At 45.6% G+C, this 22397-nt stretch overlaps 1 protein-coding gene across 1 annotated transcript in view; it reads right to left on the reverse strand.

Annotated features, from left to right (window-relative positions):
• Positions 1-37: 37 nt before the first annotated feature.
• The window catches only part of LOC144111261 (latrophilin Cirl-like), a gene marked incomplete in the record, with an annotated part of 48564 nt that continues 26204 nt past the window's right edge, over positions 38-22397 (reverse strand). Inside the window, 18 exon segments of the mRNA XM_077644492.1 lie at positions 38-1781; positions 2594-2675; positions 4429-4578; positions 5282-5450; positions 6401-6504; positions 7870-8260; positions 9117-9220; positions 9856-9967; positions 10364-10413; positions 10665-10858; positions 11370-11513; positions 12573-12756; positions 13084-13275; positions 14309-14412; positions 15296-15460; positions 16759-17031; positions 17953-18059; positions 19555-19747. Of these exon segments, the coding sequence (XP_077500618.1) occupies positions 1192-1781; positions 2594-2675; positions 4429-4578; positions 5282-5450; positions 6401-6504; positions 7870-8260; positions 9117-9220; positions 9856-9967; positions 10364-10413; positions 10665-10858; positions 11370-11513; positions 12573-12756; positions 13084-13275; positions 14309-14412; positions 15296-15460; positions 16759-17031; positions 17953-18059; positions 19555-19747 (3308 nt within the window).

A 22397-nucleotide genomic window follows, 5' to 3' on the forward strand; every position in this document is an offset into this window, starting at 1 on the left:
TGCCACATAGACTGCTTGTTTGCAAAAACCAGAGAATGAGAAGCACCTGTTATGAAATATTTTTAATTAGTAACACAATAAATTATGGTATTTTCTTTTAAACAAATGCACTTTCTTCAAGAAACCAGTGGTCCAACAAAAGAAATATGTTCATGCATGAGTTTGTGTTCACAGCTGTGACAAAACACGCACGTAACCTTAACATTCACAAATGTCCACGTATGTGGGGAAAGGCTTACTGATAAGCACATTTGTTACAACCATCTTAATGCAGAACCATCACAGTGTTGTTTTTTAATGCTGCGATTGAGACGACTAGGGCGTTTTTCAAACAACACCAAACGATGGGCAACACTGAGACATAATTCACAAAGGGAAAGCCCTGGAACAGCTGTTTCAGTAATAACTTTCCTGCTCTGCCAGTACAAACTTCCACTTCAAGGACGGTGGTGACTGATGAAAGATCGCGCACAGAAGAATGCAGAGCAAAAAAACAATATAAACATTGAACTGGTGGCTATTTTGTTAGCCTGGCACATTGTGAGCAAGACATGAAAGTAGAAGGTCTTTGTTTTGCCTGAGTGTCTTGCTTGGTGAAATTCATTGAAAAAAAAAAATAAAGAAGGAAAACCTAGGAACTGTCATTGGCAGAAGTGTCACATCAAGGTCACAAAGTCACAGTGGCGTGAGGGCACATTCCCTCGCACATAGAAGGAGGGCAGCATTTGCAGCTGTTGAGCATCAGCAAAGCAAAAGCGTCGCTTTGCAGCCACGGAACACCTTTGGTGAAACACGTGCCGTGTATTGTCACCAGGCAACGGTGCCAGCCAGTCCCGGTGTCACCAAGGGGTCTGAACGCATTTCACACCTAGCACAATACAAAAATGGGCGCTGCATGTCCAGCTCATCGGTAAACACTGCTCTTGAAAAAAAGGATTAAAGCGTCAGCTATGTACAGGCTATCACACACACACACAAGCGCACACACTGTTGTTGGAATTGTCCCGAGCTGCCACTTTGCGCTTATCAGCGGTGTGGAGTCCCCGCTTGGCTTCTTTTCTTGCTGTTTTGGCTGTTTTGTGCAAAGCCTCCTGCATGACGGCACAGTTGGGGGCAGGCAGGGCAGGTAGCCAATATCGCCAAGCTCTCCAAGTATTGCTTGAGGCGCGCGCGTGCGCGTTACACGAGCCGTCAGCAGTCCGTACTGAGGTGCGCTGACGGCTGGCAGGGGTGCTTGGCTGCGGGAAGTGGTCTGCCGTCAGCCACCATAGCCGACTGCAGCCTGCATTTGACGCGGTCACCTTCGAAGACCGCCATTACGAGCGCCGGATCGGCAGAGGCGAGGTCCATGGCCACGGGGTCTGCGCCTGGCATCATCGTCCGCTGCTGGTGGAACGCCTGCCGGATCAGCGGCCTCCGGTCGCAGCCCAGGCTTGAGCCGGACTGGTGGCTGCTGGCGTCCGAGCGGCTTCGCGAGTGGCACTCTTCGTCGGGACCCCGGCCCAGCCCGAGCACATTGAAGCCCGGCGTCATCGGAGGCTCGTCCTGGTCGATGGTCTCGTAAATGTGGTCCAGGTACACGCCGGCGTCCGAGCCGCGGTAGTGGCCATATGGCGGCGGGTGCGGCTCGCTGCCGTCACAATCCGCCATGGAGCCGAACTCGCCGCCGCCCAGCTCGTCGCAGTCACTCTGCCGCGGAAGCACCAGAATGGCATCACGCGCCCGAGGAGTGGTGCGCGAGTTAAGGACTTGGCACATCGGCATTCTTGTAGATGGGCGATCTGCACAGATTCAAAGAGTAGCACATTATGACAGAGCACTCTGGGTACAAACCCGTGCACTGTTTAAAGAATTTCTGAGCCAGTTTTCGTCTGTCAATCATAAAGCACTGCTACCTGTTCAGCAAAGAAAGTGGGGAAATGAAAAAGACAATGATGGCCCATGTCGCAAAATATCAATGCGATTATTACATTGCAGTTCTGAGCACATACAGCTTCGTGCTCTCAGTCGGTCACACAACTGTGATTTTATCTTAAACATGGAGCAAAGATAGTAAGCACGGTGAAGATCTGATGACAGGCAAGTTCCACAGATGGATTAGCTTGTTCTTGTCTGTGACATTTTTGTTAAAGTACTATGCTAGTGATTGTGTCGTGCATTCCTACAAGTTTTAAAATTCAAGTTATGCAAAAGTTACAGGTTACTGGAGAGGATCAACTCGGCTTCCTGCATGCTGCTACACACTGCCCTTGACAGGAAGCTGGGTTCAGGGTAATCTGGACTTCGTAAAAGGAACGCATGGGGCAAGCTCATGGTTTTCCTTCTGAAGAAAGACCAGAAAAAGTGCAACAAGGACAGACATCAACTTCAGTAATATTAAACGTTAGGCCAGTTAGCATTGGTTAATTGTGAAGCAGCCTGCACAACAAAGATGAAACACAAAACAATAGAGAAGAACAAAACAGCTCTTATTTCATCCTGTTGTATCCTTTTGTGTTTATTTCTGTGCGTGCTGTTTCACAATGAGGGGTGCACACATTGCAGAGATGGTACAAAATCAAAAAGGCAGCAAATTTTCAAGTTATTAACATACCTAGTGTAGTTGACCTCATTGAGGATGATTGTGTGACAACGGAGTCCAGGTTCTTCGGCGGGCACCAAAATTGATTGCCAAGCTGCATGGACAAACGAAAAGGCAACAGTAAACGTCAAGCAAAAAAAAAAAACACGATTGAACAAGACAAGGCTGAAGACTGCAAAACAGCCTCCAGCATAGTCTACACAACCATCACTCCTATTCACCAGGGTGGTGCTGAATGTGCATTCATAGTAATGTTAATTTTAACACACAGGGCTCATAATAATGAGAAAATAATAGCACAAAATTGTAGCTTAGCACTTCTGGTGCAACCCTTGTTGAGAAACAAGCATGCAGGTCAACAAGAAATCGCCATATCAAGAATTCCCAATTGCTTTGTAATGTACCAAAACGCCAAAACTCAGTTCATAGAGCTCTTTAGCAGTTAGTATATTTTACTCAAAAAAAGAAAACATGCAAAAGGAGAACCGAGAGAGATGTTAGCTGCAGGCGACTCAAGCCTTCAACACCAAAGAGGAGTGAATAATAGAAGTTAGTTCAGCTACAGCCAAGATAATGCAAAGCTACAGCCCAGAGAGCCATACATTCTACAGAAAGCTCAGAAGATGGCAACAAGCACGCTTGCAGCAACGATTTGTCCAGTGAAGGCCCAGAGATGCAAGCTGAAAAAGACTGTGTTCCGTTTCTCTTTTTCGTAATATATTGGAAAGCTGAGCAACTTCATCAAAGATCATTTCGGCTATTAATGCTGCAGCAAGATGCAACAAGCACAACAATGGCATAGATGATATTGCTCGCTCTCAGCTGAAAAGCCCATCGGAAATGCAATTGACGTAAACCTGAACACGTGATTGAAAGTGCTTACAAAAAAAAAATGGAGGACAATGAACAACAGGAAAAATTGTAAACCTTTATGCTATGCTGCACATGTGAGGACCTTGTGATAGCTGTGACACCATGCTAGGTCTGTGATTTTGCCACCTTTCACTGACATGTGCTCTCTCCGCACCACACTCTCTCTATCTTGGCGTACATTACATTGGGACTAAAAAAAAAGAACAATAAAAATGTGTCCCACAGTCCCCCTTTCCACACCTTGTTGCATTGTAGCTGCAAACCACCACCCTCCCTGGTGCTTGTATTACTTCTCACCATGTAGAACCACATTTGGTGTGGCGCTCCCTCCTGCTGCACTGAACCCCAGCCAGCAGGTCCCTGACCCTCTGAGCTCCACCTCTATAGTGCAGTAGGTCCCTGACCCTCTGAGCTCCACCTCTATAGTGCAGTGCTTCCCTTTCTGTCTCACCGCCCTACATTCCGGATCTCAACCCCTGTTGTTAATGCACCTGCTAATTCCTTTCCCATGCCATAGCTTTTGCAATGTACAAAAGGCGCCACATTAGCCACCAGACCCATGACCAATTAGGAACCCATAAGTCACATAACCCGTTGCAAATACCTACGACATCATGGATACAGGGGTATGTGACACTGATAGCTATCATCGAAAAAAAAAGAAGTGACCAAAAACACACCTCAAAAGCAAACCCTTCCTGCATGAAAAAATGCCATAGTCCATGTGCTTTTAATCCTTTAGTGGTCAGTTATATGTTTCCAACAATGATACAGGCCATATTATTCCTTAGTCCCTAGCCTTCTTCACACTTCATGCTTTGCCAGGTACTGTGCTCATGCCAGCAGTAGCAGGCACGAAAGAAGGCTGGGCATGCAGCAGGCGGAAGGCCCCCTCCCCAATCACCAACATTACTACCTGCTGCGGCCGGCGACAGTGTGCTGTCAGAGGAGCGGAACGGAGGGGTAGTACGCACACTGTGGGGCAGTCCGCCGCAGGACGGGGCCGAGTGGGCCGTGCCATTGGAGTGCGCGAAAGAGGGCCGCTCCGAGGCACACTTCTCGCGCCGCAGGCACGATGGCAGCCACGAGCAGTGCCGCAGAATCTGCTTGTACTCCTTGCGGACCTGTTGGCAATACAATGCAAATGGCCATTTAGAAACCGGTGCCTTGGGTTTCTGTGAGAAGTAATATCTGCCAAAAGCCAATGACCGACACTTGTTGGACATAGTAGGCCAATAAATCTTGCATTTATTGCAAGTAGTAATGTCTTTTGCAAAAGATCGAGATACACAGCAGTTAGCTCTGTCTCTTGTGGCTACCATATGCACCATCCTTGTGTAATTTTATGCAAGTCCGGATTAAGAAACTACACTCAGTTACATCGTACCACTTGGGTGTACCAATGGTGAAAACAGGTCACACACAGCTGTCTACACCCCGAGAAAGAATGCACTGAATGTAAGGACGGGGAAGTTGACTATCAAGTTTTTTTCGCTGCCATACACTAGCAGAGGGTGATAAAGTGAGAAAGCATCAAAAGGAGACAGAGTAAGACATGGATAAAGTGTACACATACTCATAAAATGAACAACTCACGACTGCAACATCAGAGCAACTAATCGGAGTATGCTACATCAGTTTGCTTCAAGTTTGAAAGCTGTACGCTGTGGACGGTTTAATTAGGTATTCAAACGAGTGCTAACAGATTCCAACTTAGTGTCACCCCCAAACGAATGCCTGTGCTCACATCTTGGCATCAAACTCCATAGTTCTGATATAAATGCACATCTCATTGAGCATCAGGGCATAGGTAGAAGCAGTAGTCACCTTATCATTCCTTAGGCAGTGAAACACAAAGATGAAGAGGCCCTGTAGGCTGTTCAGGAATGTGAAGAGGTATGCCATCACCACAGACTCGGCGTTCAGGTAAAGCAGCCCAAAGCACCACGTCAGGCCAAGCAACACGACGAGCACTGCAGCACTGCGAATCCAAACACTGAAAAGATTGCAGAATTGAATTTAGAGAGCAGCCGGCAACTTTACTTACATACTGCAACGGCCACCATGGAATTTCAAGCAATTTTTATCAACTCTGCGGTAACAGAAAACAAAAGAACAATCTCAGCTATTTTATTACGGAATGAACAAATTTTGCTGTTTGTACATTTCATATCTTTACTGCATCCACAAACAACGCCAACAAGTCTAAACACTGTTGTGCACTTTGCTCTGTGGAATGTAAGGCTAGAATTCAGGTTGCAAGACACGATGTTATTTGTACAAAGACACAGCCAATCATTGATAGCATGTGCTCCTACACAAGCAGTAAATACGTGAGTGCAGTCCACACAGCTTACTGCAGACAGGCAGTCAGCAACACTGAAAAGCCAACATACAGCACAACGTTACTGGCATGTGTCTAAATATCACATTTTCTCGCATAATGATTGCACTTTTTTTCCCAAAAATCTCAGGGTGTGTGCTCAATATGCAGACTAATATATTCCCAAAAACTTATAATTTTACAAAAAAACAAACATTGCGTACATTAATTATGTCAGCGTGCCTATCACGTGTATAATTATGTGTCAGAGGTATACAAATACACCTATCACTGCGACTGCCCTAACACACACAGGTCTCTGTCTTCTTCTGTTCATTAAATGTGCCGCCAGCTAAAACCACTGTGCTGCTACATTGCACTTTTCATCATTTCATCATTCATTTCATCATCGTCATCCTAGAACATACTCATGCAAACAGAAACAGTGTGCTGTCAGAGGCAAAATACTGCTCATGCATATGGTGCCCATCAAGTTCATGGAGAGCTGAGGCTGTTGCAGATGGTGGGGGCTCCCTAAAAAAGCAAAGTTGCAGCCAGCAGAAACGATGCTGAAACCAGAGGAGTCAACCTTTGTAGCAAAACGTAGATGTGTAGTCACCCACCTGATGTTGGCCATCTTAGATTGCTCCTTATTCTTCACTGAGCTGGCAAGGCTGGAGTGGCGGCACATCATATAGACAGCAATGCTGAGGAACACTAGGTTAGCCTGCACAAAAAAGGGTCCGCAAAAAGATAGTGCATCAGTACTGGTGTACACAAAGAAAAACCTACAGCGCCAGAAGCAGCTTCATTGGGAGAAGCATCAATCATGCTTTCTGGAATGTGAGTAAAAGCCCAATTATGCACCCTCAGCAAGTCGTGCTCTGTGCTTTATGATGAAAACCAGTAAGCCAGCTAAGTGCTATATTAATAATACGCTACTGTAGAACACATCTGACCTGAATGGGTACAAAATAATAACTGAAAAAAAAGACAATGTAGCAATTATAAGAGCACACACAGAAGGCCAAGGCATGGGGCAGGGGAAGGGGTGAAATTCTTTCCTCACATTTTCTACTGCCATCCAAAAAACATAAGCTGGAAGGTTCTGCAGTAGAATCTCGAAGATACGATCACGGTCGATATGAATTCATAAAATTCCCTTGCTGGAGTGCACTGTGTACAGAGTGCAGAATTTCAGGTCACTAGGACAATACGAACGCGCCTGTCGTGACAATACTCTCAGGCACTAAGAACTGTCCGTACATCACCGACGTCGTGATCGCCAGCCGCACGGTATGTGCCACGAGCAATGAGCGGCGGCGCGCGGCCAACAATAAGTTCCATCGGCCATAAGCAGATCTCCGTGAATCCATTTCCTGTGCTTCTGCATGCAAGTACGAATTTCGGATGATATGAATATTTTTCTTGACCACGTGACATTTGTATCATCGAGATTCTGGTGTATCATGAACTGTACATTCCCCCCCCCCCCCCCCCCCCCCTCTTCGTTGTGGAGAGCCTGCACACACCTTTGATATAATAATGATAACTGGGAAAGCTTGATACTAAAAATTTTAAAAATTGGAGGGCTCTTAAGCTCATGCTTAAGGATATGATGCAATAGCGCTAATGAGTTAATGCCTATATATGCTGAATTGGTCTGATCAACTTTGGTCATGATCACATTGGTCATGGTCAACGTCCCTGAGTGTCCTCATACCACTCGTTGTGCAATAGCGCAGTGGTTAGGGGATGCACCAGTGCCTTGCAATGGCAGGTGCTGCTACCGGTGTGTCTTGTGCAACCCAAGTTTCTCTTCCCGAGCAACCTGTCGCGGTTAACCATTAATTTAACTGCCACCTCACAGGGTGGTTACTTTGCTCTGAGTCACGTGGGTAGGCTGTGAACACCCCACAGGGTCATGCGACCTAGCTTGCCTACCTAGGCTGCTACTCTGGGGATGGTAGCAAGATAAACCCTACACCGCCCTACTTATCACTCACAACACCAACAAATCCGAAGTCAGATTTTTTTGTATAAAGAGGCCTTTGACGCTATCTAAAACCGAGCTATGGCCAGTGGCACGCACCAGCAGTATGGCGACCACAGGTCCAACAAAGCTCAGGATGAAGTAGTTGTCGGCACGAAGCCAGCAATGCCGCGATGTGCCATAGCTGGTTGGGTCGATGCCTGCAGCCACGGTGACGATCACGGCAGGTACCCCGTACGCGAGTGCGTAGTACCAGCCGAGACGCGACTTCTCAGAGTCGAAGACTTCGATGAGCATGACGTAGAGCTGGAATCCCTCGAGGAACATCCACAAGAAGGCAGCCAGGAAGAAGTAGTGCAGCAGGCCAGCCACCACGCCACAAAGGGCGCGCTGTGCCGTCTGGGCAATGCCAGCCACGAAGACCACTTCCGCTATGAGCAGGCACAGGCAGAGGTTCTTGTGGATCACCGTGCGCTCACTCTCCAGGCTTCTGCAGTGTAGACGTGCAGGAATCGTGTGCTTAGCATGAGGAATATTCAGCAAGAATAAAGGTCACGTGATCTTTTTTTTTTCCCCCTTAAGTGGCTTTCCGGAGCTCTGAAAAATTACATGCTATAGCGCAGCATCCACTGGCCATGAGTGCCAATGGGTGCTGTAAGGCTTCTTGGTAAAGCCAAGAAACCCGATGCATGAGTCCCATGAAGATGAGGCAAACATTACACTGCATAGCCGACAAAAGTTGCCAGCGTATCACAACAAGAATGGCTAAGGAAGGCTTGGGCCAACTGAAAACTGAGCCAATGGGCACAAAAGCTATATTCCTTCATTCCTGTGCTCGCTGAACACAGCAGTTTCCCAAGCAGCACAGGTAATCGGCCAAATATTGCATATAGATGGTTTCACTCTGGCCCTTTCTAGGACCGGCCTACTACCAACATGTTTCCAATATTGAGCCGATTACCTGTGCTGCTCAGGTTTAAACATAATGGCAGAGTGCAGATGATCAAACTTTCCCTTATTCACTCAAAGTTGGTACTTTTACTAAATCAATACTGAACTAACTTGCCCTAGTTCTTCTTGGCTGCTCACTTAGTAGTTTTTATGTTAAAGATATAAAAATTCACTTACTAAAGAAAGAAGGTCACAAAACAGAATATCTGATGTGAGTACAAAGGATTGGTGCAACTAATCTCCGTCTGGATCGAAAAAAACTGCCACCAAATGACCTCATAACAATTGCCTGCACTACTGCCTTGCAACAGGTTTTGAGTGCCGGGGGAAGTTTGGTCTGTCCTTAACAAGCATGAACTAAAGGTAAGCGCACACACAAAGGAAAGTCTGCTGACCTGAAGACCTGGAAGGTGGTGAAGGTGAGGATGAGGCAGACAATCGATACAAAGCAGCCAATGTAAGTTATCACTTGCAGAGCCACTTCATTTGTGTACGAGAGCTGCACAAGAAATAAGGCAAGCAGAAAATGAGAATGAACCAACACAAGACCACAGGTTAGAGCAATAGCCGAGAGTTAAAGGCTTAAAAAGACTAGTTAAATCGGCTTGATATTGCAACTAGTACTTGCAGCTGACATACCTGGCCAGGAAAGAGATGTAGGCAAAGCAAGCAATTAATTCGGAGAATATCTAAAATTAACTACACATTAATTGCTTTCTTTGTTAGCACTCCAGATCTTAAATACGCCCCTTGAAAAACAAAATGTTTTGCAAGATACTCCAAGCACTGACAAATGCACTGAGGCAAATTAGGTGCGAGGCACACCGCTTTCAGAATGCTTCGAACATGGCAGTGTTTTAAAGCTTGCGCAGAAGTTACGAGGTACAGAGACAATATGTCAACCATGTGCTTGGTAATGAATCATAGGGAGCCATATTTTGAGAATGGTGCGAAAGCTCATTTTACATGTGCTTCCTGTGACTGCACTACAGCACAGTAACATAAAAAGATGTTCAGGCCCCTTAAAGAACCTAGACTGCCAAATGAATTTTTACAAAGAATATCATCAGTATAAGGCATCATCATTAGAATAACTAAGATATAAAATACTAATTTGCAGTGTGAACAACTTGCCTGAACAGCTCTGACATCCATGAGGACAGCGAAGTTTGTGAGGTGGTCACATGCGCAGACTGTGTGAGTCTGATTACTGGCTTCAACCCAGCAGCCCCGCTCAGACCAATCCCTAAAAGAAATAAAAGCGAAGTTAGTTACAACGATGAATCTGCAATCCAACAATGCCTTCCGTGCAACCCTCGAGTTAAATGCACAGGATTAATAAACAGAAAAACTTGTGGGCCAGCAATATGGCATCTAAGATGCTTTCCTGCACAAGAGAGTTATGTGCTAAACTGTATCTCTTCCATATCGCGCTGCCATATGAAACAGTATAGGCTCAACCTGAAACTAGTATCATTATTTCTAAATGATGCTTCATCTACATTTTTCCTGCAGTTGCCATAGAACAATCTACATTTGTGACGCAACTCTGATCATGCCCGCGAAACACGCCCAGGTCTAAATGAAAAGAAAAATGGCTGCAAAGCAGGCACAGCCAGAGTTCGAAGAATCTTTAGCTTACCTCTTGCTGAAGTCCCAGAAAACACATTGCGGGTCACTGACATTTTCCTCCTAAAGAAGTAGAAAGAAGAGACAAAAAATATCACAACAAGCCACAAAACAAAAACTGAAGTTCATGCTTTTGGAAGTGTAGCGATTTTAGTTTAGCATAAGGGAACACGTTGGCAACTGAAAATCAGAACCTGAATGCCAGAACTACACTCGATAGAAAATATTAATTTGTACTTATATCAGCCAGTGATCGCCGTGCACGTGTGAGAAATTCAGATGTAAATTTGACTAAACTGAGCTGAGAATGGTACCTGATTGTGCTTAAGCGTGACTAGCACTGGCTGGGAAAGGCCCAGAACCCTGCGCCTTCCGAGGGCGGCTGCCACCACCCGCGAGTTGACCAGGCGCACCGTGCTGTTCGGGGTAGGTTCAGCAACGTTGGGGTTGGAGGCCGCCAAGATGGTTTCCATTTTGCGGTACGAGAAGAAGGCCACCTTCACCACTCCTGCAAGATACAGTGTGCACACAAGAGCATGTCGTCACACTCCCACTGTCAGAGAGTTCAAAGTTTCATATTCACCTTCATCTGGCCCTGCTTACATGTTTGCACTTCTTTTCCTGATCAATTTTTTACTCCAGTAACCTCTGTTCATTATAGCATTACAGTAGCCTCGTTATTGAAACTCACAGAGTTTGAACATCTAGATAATTGGAACTTATGCTTTGATCGCCTGAAATGAAAATCAGGCAATTAAAATGGCTCTCCTTAGTTCAAACTCCACAAGTTCAAACAAACTTTTGTTGCCCTGCGAATTCAAATCATCAAGTCAACTCTGGATGTCTTGGTACTAATAATCCTTTTTGTTCGAAAAAAGCTTGAAAAATGGGTTTCTGGCCCCACCTTGTGCCATGGCCCTCTTTGGCAAAGGTGCTTTTGTGCCATTAAAATTCAACATATCATCATCACCTCACGCAAATATGAAGAAGAAAAAAATGTAATGCCATTTCCAGCCTACCGTTTCTGGCACTTTCCAGAAGTGTCTTGTAAGGAAGGTAGATAGAGTCCCCTGAATCTGACCAAGATGTTCCACGAGTCACAGAAGGGTCAGGAAATGACATGTCTGTGATGCTCTGGATGCTCAGAACTCTAACTGCGACCACTGAAAACAAAAATAAAAAAGAAGCAGCTATGAGTATTCATGATATAGAAACAGCAATTTCGAAACGAATGTCAAGCATGCAATTTTTTGAAGCCGCACTACCTAGTGCATCCTACATTCAAGATGCGTACAAAGAGCTCAGCAAGAATAACCTTCATTACTCTTTAATTTGCCCATGTTGGGCATTATTTAGGCTCTGAAAAACAGGTGTCCCTCACTTCCTATACCCATTTGTCACTGCGAGGTCTCGTCATCAAAACTACTTGCTTGAAATGCAGCTCAGGAAGGTATTTCTTTAGGGCAATCATCTACGAAGTTTAAAAAAAGAAAACTAACTACATAGGATGATAAAAGAGACACTGACGCAGTATCAACAACTAAGCCAATTGTTCAGTTGTTAGTACTGCATGGTTTTTTTTTGTCTTTTTCTGTAGTCTTATGCCTTTTTATACCGGCTGCCTGCAGAAGTGATGTGAAATAATGTGCTTACTTTGATTGTGGAACTTCCCTTTATGGAGTCATAATAAATTCCGATGCCGTTATCTTTTTCTTCAAAAACCAATAGAAGCTCCATAACCACATTCAACAAGTTCAACAATTAACGACACTGCTTACTCTTATAAGTAATGGCTTAACTTGAATTGTCAGTAGGCAGCTTTGAAGTAGAGTTTCCATCTGCTGTTGTCCCATCACATTTACATGGCAATTTATTTTTCAAGATCACTAGGTATATTCTAAGCAAAATTCATTATTAAAAAAAAAGTGTTAGAATGCAGCTGCTGGTACTGGACAGCTGCATCTTAAAAGATGCCAGAGCAGAAACATCGCACTTTGCTATGAAACCCAAAAATATGTTCTAGTCATTTATTTCAATAATGCCCTACTCTATAATACATTTGACGTAGAATGGATGTACAAAATAATGGCTAATAAAAAAGACGTTATTTATTTCAAGTCCCCAAATATACTACTATGCGATGCTGACCATTAGTGTAAAGATTTGTTTCCCCGGGTCTAATCAAAATGAATCAAAGGAATTTCGGAGCAATGGGTACTCACTAATGTTGCTCTGGACGCGACTGTAGTTCATGTTGGTGCTGTGGCTCTTCACCATGAGCATTGCATTGCGCTCCAGACCCTCGAGAAGAGAAGACGCTGCCGCTCTCTGTTCCATGGGCGGCAAGTCACCCCATGCGCTCCGCTGGTGATCCTCTAGCAGGTTGCTGCTGAAGTCTACAACCGACTGCAAGCCAACAAGGTTCCACATTAGCAGCGTGCTGCTGCTTACTATTATATCCTTGTGATCAGTACTCCTCATGAAGTTTGTCCTTAATCAAGCGACGTCAGTTTCGTTACAGAACAAACACAAATTGCAAGAACTGGAGCACTTCAGCTGTTTCTACCACAAGTGAGAACTTGTCAACTTGCATAGTGGTCGCTGATTACGACTTAGTCACCACAGCAATGAGGGAAAGGGTAGATTCAAGATAGCAATTATTAGTTATACATAAAAACTCTCATAGAAACAAAACACTGAAGCTCCGCAGAACTCTTGAAAGAGGCCACTCACATTCATGAGCTCCTCAACAACTTGCTGTCGCTGGTAGCTGTCCGAGGCCTGGTCCAACTTGTCTTCCATCTTGGACAAAAGCTGCTGCACAATGCTGGTAGTGTGCAGGAGGTCTCCCCCATACAGCGACTTCACACGTGTCTTCTGCGAGAGTTCGCTGCCCAAGTTGACCACAGAGGCACCACCCTGGATCTGCACAGTGGAAAGTACCAAGACTTGATCTAACTTCAGTACAGAGCACTTGGCAGGTGAGCACTGGCAGACAGACAACTGAGTACCTACAGGTACAGTAATTAATTAAAAGGGTCATGTTGTTTAAAGTGGGCATGATCATGTGCACAGGGTTTAATGTGAACCATTAATCAATCGGTCACATCCCTCACAGATGGCTGATGGGACCAATGGTACACCAATAGGTTACATGGCCCATCCGTCACATGTGACTTAAAGAGTTGTGTGATAGTCACATGATCACTACATGTACTGCAGATACATCAGCCGTAATATGCATGCAGAAAGTCTGGATGTGCAAGAGGAACATACATATGCCGCCTAATAATTGTATACATCGATTAGCATCAGACAACAGCATCCAGTGGAATTTCACAACACACGGCAGAGAGAAGCTACATGAAACTTGTGATGCATGCTGCAAACATTCACAGAGTGTGTTCTTTTTTTTTGTATTCACGCGTAAAACATCTGTACATATTTTACAGACAACCTGTCTGCAAAGCCAATGGAGTACGATGATATTCAGTACAGAACACAAATTTAGATTCTGAGACAGGAGATGAAAGCAGTCAGCAGGGTCTTACAAATATTATTATTTGCCATCCCAAGAGCAAGCAATTATTTTCTTTTCACCACATATCACACTGTAGTTTGCCAATATTAAGCCTTCATTGCTTAAAGGCTGCTTTTGCAGATAAAGGTAAAGATTATGCACTTTTTTTGGAGTATGCACTTTGTTCCTATACATATGAAGCTCCTATACTGTGCACTTCACAATGAAAAGAATGACAGGGGCACAAAATTAAAGAGAATCTGCACTGGTCCCATCCATCTTTGTATCCCCAACTTTCTTTCCATAACTATGTCATTTCTGTGATACCTTGACAACTTGGCCAGCAATCAGTGCTTTCACAGAACTTCTGTAAACACATGTCCGGAAGTCAGACTGGTCAACGTGCAAAAAGTCAACTAATGACCTCGAGATCCTCACCCTTCGTTCTAGGTCGCTGACCCAGAAAGAATTGCATCCACTAAGGTCAGGCCGGTCAGATAACCACTTCACAGGGTTTACTCCACACTGCCACCGGGCATCACCTGGAGGAAGAGAAGACAAAAGTGGGAAGAGTTTAATGTCTCTGCGCTCACATTTCACAGCATGTTATAGACGTTCTTGTTAGTTTTGTGTTTCTTTGTGACCACTCAATTGATTTTTCATTTATCTTAGACAACCTCAGTACCTGCAGAAAACACTTCTCCCTCCAATAGGGTGCAGAAACAAACTCGCAAAAAAAACTCAGCATACCGCATGAAAATACTGAGCTAGGATGCACTGGTCTGCTTAATCTATTCAGCAACTCTCATTTGTAGCTGCAGCTAGAACCGCTGAAAATCACATACTTACTGCAAGCCGGCCTAAATAGCTGGTCATCCAGTGAATTTTTACTTTTCCCCGTTGTCACGAGCAAGTGAAACAGTATTATGAGACGCTATACTGTTGCAACCAATTTCAATGAACTGAACCATGCTGAGTCATAATTATTCATTTGTAGACTTACTGCACATAATTTAAGGTTCACCACTGGTACGGTGTATAACTCAATAATAATGCTTTAATTTGTGCAAAGCATTTTTTTGTTATCCATGCATGAAATTCAACAAACAAATAAAATGACCACTGTTCTAGTGCCCATCTTTATACATCGATTATTTGGTTAATATACAGAGTAGTGTTTCATTTTATTCAATGACAACCAATTAGAGCAGACTACATTAAAGGTTAGTGACAACCTGCTGAGCATTTAATCAAATTATGCACAAATATGCTTGAACAAGGATTTAACTAGTTAGATAACCAACCTCAATAGAAGTGCTGTGGCACTATCGCAGCATTCTAATTTAGAAAATCTGTTCCGAATAAAATAGAACACCCCGTCTGAATGCTTAAATCAACGAACACAAGATGTGACCATCTGCTAACCTCTGGCGCCTCCTGGGCAGGGGTAGACAGCCACGTCACCAGCCCGAGTCCAGTTCCAGAAGATGTCCCTTGCAACCACTGGCTGGCAGTAGTCAGACAGTAGATCCAGAGCAGTAGATGTCTCCAGTGTGATCGCCTCCATGGCAGCAGTGTCTGCAGGCGTGACTGCACAGCAACGCACAGGGGAGACCATGTTATTAAACAGGGAACGTAAAGGCTCACGCCTTTGATTTCAACAAAGAGGTTTGGAACTAAATCGAGAACAGCGCAGGGATCTATGGAGAGGGAAATGATATGGGTAGCATTAAGCGAGAGGATGGAAGTAGAGTTGGTTAAGGATCAAATGTGGGTTACTGATATCCTAGCTGAGACCAAGAAGCTCAAATGGACATGGAAAGGTCACGTGATGCAGAGCAGAGAAAACCGATGGAATCGGTGTAATGGAGTGGATTCCAAGTAAAGGCAGACGTAGCAGAGTGTGACAAAGAGTCAGGTCAGGAGATGGAATTGGGAATTTTGCAGCAATTCGGTGGCCTCAGCTGCTGCAGGACTGTGTTAATTGCAGATCAAATGGGAAAGGTCTTTGTCGTGCAGTGGATGTACTGGGTTGATGGTAATGATGACTGTGACGGGAATGATAATGATGCAAGACTCATATGCAAGAAGCAAACTCTACTACCAGAAAAGCAGGATTCAAAGGCAAAACTTCCACAGACATGAACACTGAGTGCTTGCTGTGTTATGCGTGCTCACCTGCACTGGATTTATCTAAACAAAAAAAAACATACTGTGGATTCAGCTAGACTAAGTGTGTGAGTCTCAAATTAAGGAACTATTAGATCAGGCACTTTCAAGCTACGTAAGAATGGAATAAATAAACAAAACTTTATTGAATATACATCCCTGGCTGATAAGCAATTTTTGTTACACTTTATCTATAAGAGTAGACTGAAGGACTGCAAGAAATGTAAATAAAATGCAGACACGGAGAAGAAAATTTGTGTCAGAGTAGTATCCAGGCTCTTGACGAACCCTAAAGCAAGTTAACTTTTTTTTTACGCAAGCCCTTTACATTTGCTTCAATCTGCAATTAAACTTCTCACTCTGTTAGTCACCTATCAAAGAGTGAAGGATGCAAACAATGTGTTCAACCAAAACGACACTGAACAATCAAACATGGTCAGCAATCTGGAAGTAACTGTGCTTACGTGCAATTTTTTTGGACTAGGGCAAGATGAGAGAACGTCAATGTGGTACAAGCAAAAACAGCAGCAGACTGGGCTTCAATGGCAACGTAAATCACAAAAACAAGGTCATGTGATTCCGGCTATTCCTGAAACAAAAACCAATGTCTTCAGCAATGCATGCAATCACCGTACAAACATATTACTTTAGGTCAGTGGCTGGTGTAAGAACGGAGTAGAAGATAGGAGAAAATAAATCGTTGCCGACTGCGAACTGACCTGTGGTCGTGACAATGCCTCCGATGTGTTGCCGGATGTCGACGTCCGCCCCTGCGGCTGGGTCGGCCGGGTTCTGGTAGGTGGTGTGGAACGGAGGGGGCTTCCTAGACGCAGGGTCCTCGGCGAGCGACGGAGTATCAGTGGGTAAGAGCGGAGGCGGTAGGTCTCCCCCACCACGGGACAGGGCCGAGTCGAAGGCGGCAGGTCCCAGGGGCGGCGGCGGAGGCGCCAGCGCCGCCGACGGCCGCGCGCTGCTGGGCGTCGTCAGTTCGGCTGTGTCGGAGAAGGCAACGAAAAAAAAAAGACAATAAGTTAGCTTTACTTATTTACCGATATATTCATTCAACGGCACACGTACTCTACTGCAACTTTATCGAGGCGAGTAGTGAACCTAAAGCAAGCTCCTCTGCTAATTCCCAATACGGTCGTCAGGTCATTTATACGCAAATATATACCTCTGTTCTAACAATTCCTTAGGCAAACAACTGATATGCCAATGGCCGAAACTAGTGGGTGCTCGTGAGGTATGCATATGCATGTGCCGTAGCAAGCAGGATCCAGAACTGAATACAATTATTTTGCAGCACTGATTACATAACAATGCCAGAGCAAAAGTTAACATAATCAGTATATTTTTAGAAACATATATGTCCTTGCTCTTGTCATGCCATGGCGCCACATTACATAACGCGCGGCCCGCGAAATAAGCCACTTCTTTGGATCAAATTATATTTGCTCTCTGTTAGCCTCAGGGGGATAAGAATGCTTATCGTTTTCTTCAGTCATTTATTCGTATCACCATGGCGCCACGGTAAGGGTGGGGTGTGCTGATCACAGGCGAGAAAAACCATACAATAGCTTTATCCCTGCTCCTGCCAAGCTGGCTTTCCCGCATACTGAGTGTTTCAAAGGTGAAGCACCACTTCAGCGACAGTGGGAGTCGGGGTGAGAGCCTTAAGGTTGATAAGTTTCGCTGTGTGCATACTGAACAAGAGATAAGCGCCTGTACTCTGCGCCCGTATTCTGCGCCCGTACTCTGCGCCCGTACTCTGCGCCCGTACTCTGCGCCTGTACTTGCACCTGCAGGCTGTCGCTGCCCGTCCTAAGGGCCGCAAAGTTATGAAGTAGAGCCATGAGCAAGTAGCGTGAGATCCTATACTACGAGCGAGTTGCAATATGAAAGCACTCTCTCACCGGGTATGCATTGGTAGTGGGCTTCCAGGTACTTTAGCGTACCGGGACACGGGTCGCCGAAAACGTCAGTTGACGCAGGCAGCGTGCAGCCCTTCTTCAGGTCACAGCTGGAACAGAGGAGCCACAAACAATTTAGTAGTCATGCAGGGAAAAGTGTAGATGAGGTGTGCTGAACTGACGAAAAAAAAAAGAGGATTTGAAGTTGATGGAAACCGTAATTGGCGAACATGGGAAAACCTAATGGTTTTTGATAACCTAACGGTAGCAAGCAATAAAGAAACGAAATCGGGACGATAGCGCATAAATGCGGCAAAATAAGTTCGGTAGCTGTAAAACTGAGTCGGCAGCAGTTCTATTAAATTTTCTACTGACTTCTAAGCAGAATTTTACAACATGAATGAAGTCAGCGATATGAAGGCTGGACGCTCTCATCTTTCCTTTACCCTTTTAATAGACAATTTACGGACTGACTATTGAAATTTCTTAAAAGGTTCACGCCGCTACGTTGCTGTTTCTGACCAGTACCGAGATCATTTTAAACAAACGAAAAATTCAACAATATCTAATCTCGAATAGCTGAAACAGCCAACAAAAAAATTAAAGAAAGAAAAGTCAGTAGGAGACAGATAACGGCAAGAAAGGAGGGAAGGAAATAAGAAAAAGATTTTAAAAAATTGAAAATTAATTTTTGAGGAAAACAAATGGCGCAGTAACTGTTGAAAAAGAAGGCAGAAGGAAGGAAAGAGGGAAATAATGAAATAAGAAGAAAGAGTAAAATAAAGAAGGAAAGAAAGGAAGGAAGAAAGAGAAAACGGAAAAAGGAAAGAAAGAAGCAAGGAAAAAACGGACAAAAGAAAGAAGGAAAGAAAGAAAGCATGAGGGAGGGAGGCAGGGAAGAAAGAAAGAAAGAAGGAAAGATAGAAAGAGAAAGAAAGAAGGTAGGAAAGAAAGGAAGAAAGAAAAGAAAGAAGAGAAACAAAGAAAGAAGAGAAACAAAGAAAGAAGGGAAGAAACAAAGAAGGAAGGAAAAGAAAGAAAGAGAAGAAAGAAAGAGATAGAAAGAAAGAAAGGAAAAGAAAGAAAGATAGAAAGAAAGAAATAAAGAGAAAAGGAAGGAAAGAAAGAAGGAAAGAAAGGAAGAAAGAAAGATAGATAGAAAGAAAGAGAAAGAAAGCAAAGAAAGAAAGAGATAGAAAGAAAGGAAAAGAAAGAAGGAACGAAAGAAAAGAAAGAGAAAGAAAGGAAGAAAGAAACAAAGAAAGAAAGGAAGGAAGGAAGGAAAAGAAAGAAGGAAAGAAAAAAGAGATAGAAAGAAAGAGAGAAAGAAGGAAAGAAAGAAAAGTAGAAAGAAAGATAGATAGAAAGAGATAGAAAGAAAGGAAAAGAAAGAAAGCAAGAAGGAAGGAAGGAAAAGAAAGAAAGAGAAAGAAAGCAAAGAAAGAAAGAGAGAAAGAAAGGAAAAGAAAGAAAGATAGAAAGAAATAAAGAAAGAGAGAAAGAAAGAAAGAAAGAAAGAAAGAAAGAAAGAAAGAAAGAAAGAAAGAAAGAAAGAAAGAAAGAAGGAAAGAAAGAAAGAAGGAAAGAAAGCCGCACTCCGTATACCTTTGCTGCATGACCCGGAAAGAGCGGAGCGACATGCAGTCGACGCTCCAGTCCAGCGTGCCGTGCTCGTTGCAGATGGAGATGGAGAAGCGTCCGTAGTTTGCGCGGATGAGCTGCACCAGGTGGCCTTCGTCGCACGCGATGCGCAGCTGCGAGCCCTCGCACGCGTACGCCGTCCGGTACCGAGGAGGGTCTGCGCAAACACACAACGACACTGGTGGTGAGTATGTGTGGCGATGACGATGAGCACGACTGCAGAGAATAACGCGCGCTTTCTTTTTTCGCGCGCTTTCTTTTTCGCTCCCATAGAATCGCGATCCGCGAGCTCCGTTCCACCAGAAAGAAGTTTTGCATTGCTGCACAGATGCTGAGCCTGCGACGGAGAGATCCGGGAAACAACACAGCCCCCGCTTCATCGATACATAGACAAATATGTGTTTAGAAGCTGGTAAAAAGCGTGTGCAGTTTGGCACAGCTCGTTATGACGGCGAACGCGATATTGGTTGTAGCAGCTTGCATTAAAGAAGGTCAACAGATTTCTCAACCTGAACGCTATTGAAGTCCAAGGATTAAGGGATCCGTCTACGTTTGCTCGATGTGTAAAAGCGTTGTCAGAATTTTGTAAATAAAACACGGATCTTACGGGCGTATTGCGATATTGGCCTAGGAGTAAGCGCTTTTGAGCAACAATGCGTTACATTTGCAAATACGCTATAATCTATTAGCCCGGGCTCGGTTAACCTAGATTAGATTACCCTGGACTCGGTTTCCCTGAACCTAAATACATTTAACTCTTGTGGGGACCTGCCCTGCAGCCCCCTGAGTTTGCTTTCCCGCGAGGCACCGTGCAGCAGCAGTCACCCCGAGGATGAGCGCGTTCCCTTGCCAGTTACATTAACTGGCAAGAGAGGGCGCCAGCGTCGCTGCGCGGGAGACTGCTGAAGCCTGCCCGCGGGAGATGGGGTCTCTTGGGCTGGGATAATCGCCGCGATCGGACGCGTCGCTCGAGGGCTCCGCTCTTCGCCGACGGGGCGAAGAAGCGACGGGGAGACAGGCTCCCGTACTCGTCCCGTCCGGCCTGCGCAGTTTATATCCCTTGCCCTAGCGCGGGCGAACATTCGCTCGGAACCTTGCTGGTGAGTCGGACGTCCTTGATTCATTAGCGTACCTTGTTGCTAGCTGGCGTTATTGTTTCTGTAGCAATAAATGCCTGTTTGTGTCAGCCAATGTGTCGTTCCTTTGTTCCCCCAGAGCAAGGCCCGCCGTGGTCGGCGAGCGCTCGGTAGCGTACGCGATCACGGGGTGGGGTCCGGGCGGCTTTGAACCGTGTCAGCCGCGATTGAGTGGGGAGAAAGTACTTATCTCCCCAATTCAACCCCACACTCTGCAGCTTATATCGAATAAAAAACTGTGCCCCACGTAAAATTTTACGCGACTGGTAAACGCCCAAACAGACCGGAAGAGAACACGCATTCAAGGACCAAATTTTTTTTAAGTTTTACAGCGAGCTTGAAAAGGCATAACGAGAATCAATTCTTCGAAAGAAAAATTGCTCAGAAACAACAAAAAACAGGTATTCTACCCACTCGTACTGCGTGTTAATCACTTGCACAATGCGCGTACATGCAGGTAGCTGCATTTCCCACACGCTATCTGGTGCCACGGAACTGCCGCACGGGCAGAGCACCAGAACCAGCGTGGCGCCCCGGGCTCATGAGGCAATATCATACAGAGCTGCAGCCCCTAATATCCCGCGTCAACTGCAAGAACGTGCGCAACAAAAATACAGAACACACCAACGAAAAACGAAAGTGCGATGGGAGCGAACCGAAAAAGCCCCCCCCCCCCCCCTTCCTCTCTCTCTCTGGAAGATCCACCTCGCACACCGCCCGAGATTGCCGTCCCCCGCGACATAAATCTCGGAGGCCGCGAGCGAGCCACTGAAGCTTGCGCGGGCTGCTTCTAGGCGGCGATACCAGCGCTGTACTGCTAGGGTGCCTCGATGTGCGCGCATCGAGGCACCCTATGTACTGCAAGACTCGCGGGACGCGGCGCGCTTTATCTCACGAGCCCGCGGTGAGTCTGTATTCGCGCAGCGCGGGAGACATCGATGGCCAGGTAAACATACACACGAACATGGCAGACACACTGTCTTCCGGCGAAATGAGATAATAAAACGTTCTCAGCGCTAGGCCAATCGTACAGAAAGGAAGAAAGAGGCAGGAGAGAGAGAGAGGGGGGGGGGTAAGAACGCCGGCCAAAGCCAAGGAAAAAATACGCAACACGGAACTGGCTGCACATCACACGCACGCACACGGCGCCTTCCGTTCTTGCGCGAACAGCGACCGCGGAGTTCGAGGAAGAACAGGGGGAGAGGGGGTGCGCGTGGTCGCGGGTGGCGTGCGTCTCACGCCGGGGGTAGCCGCCTCAGAAGAACGCAATAAATCTCGCTCCCAGGTGGCATTCAGTGGAGCGGGACCCCGCCCGAAACCACCGCCCGTCGCTCGCTGCCGGTCGGGCTCGCTTCTTCCCCTGGCCTCGGACCGACCGCTCCCTATCCCTTGCAAGCTGGTGGAACCCATATCGCTGTTTCATACACCGGTCCTCGACTGCCGTCACTTCGTGCTTTTGTTTTAACATTTTTTTTTTGTGAGATCCAGACGCCGAGATTTTGGCACGATTCAAAACCCCGAAGGACACAGAGCGAAGTCCATTTACGTTATTTTTTTAATCCCGCTGTTCATTTCTGCCGTGCTTTTACTTCACTTCGCTATATAGGTACTTCGCAATATCGCGAGAAAGAACGGTGATGGGGGGGGGGGGAGCTTCCGTGTGAGTCTGAG

The sequence above is a fragment of the Amblyomma americanum genome, chromosome 11, assembly GCF_052857255.1.
Source record: "Amblyomma americanum isolate KBUSLIRL-KWMA chromosome 11, ASM5285725v1, whole genome shotgun sequence".
Lineage (NCBI taxonomy): Eukaryota > Metazoa > Arthropoda > Arachnida > Ixodida > Ixodidae > Amblyomma > Amblyomma americanum.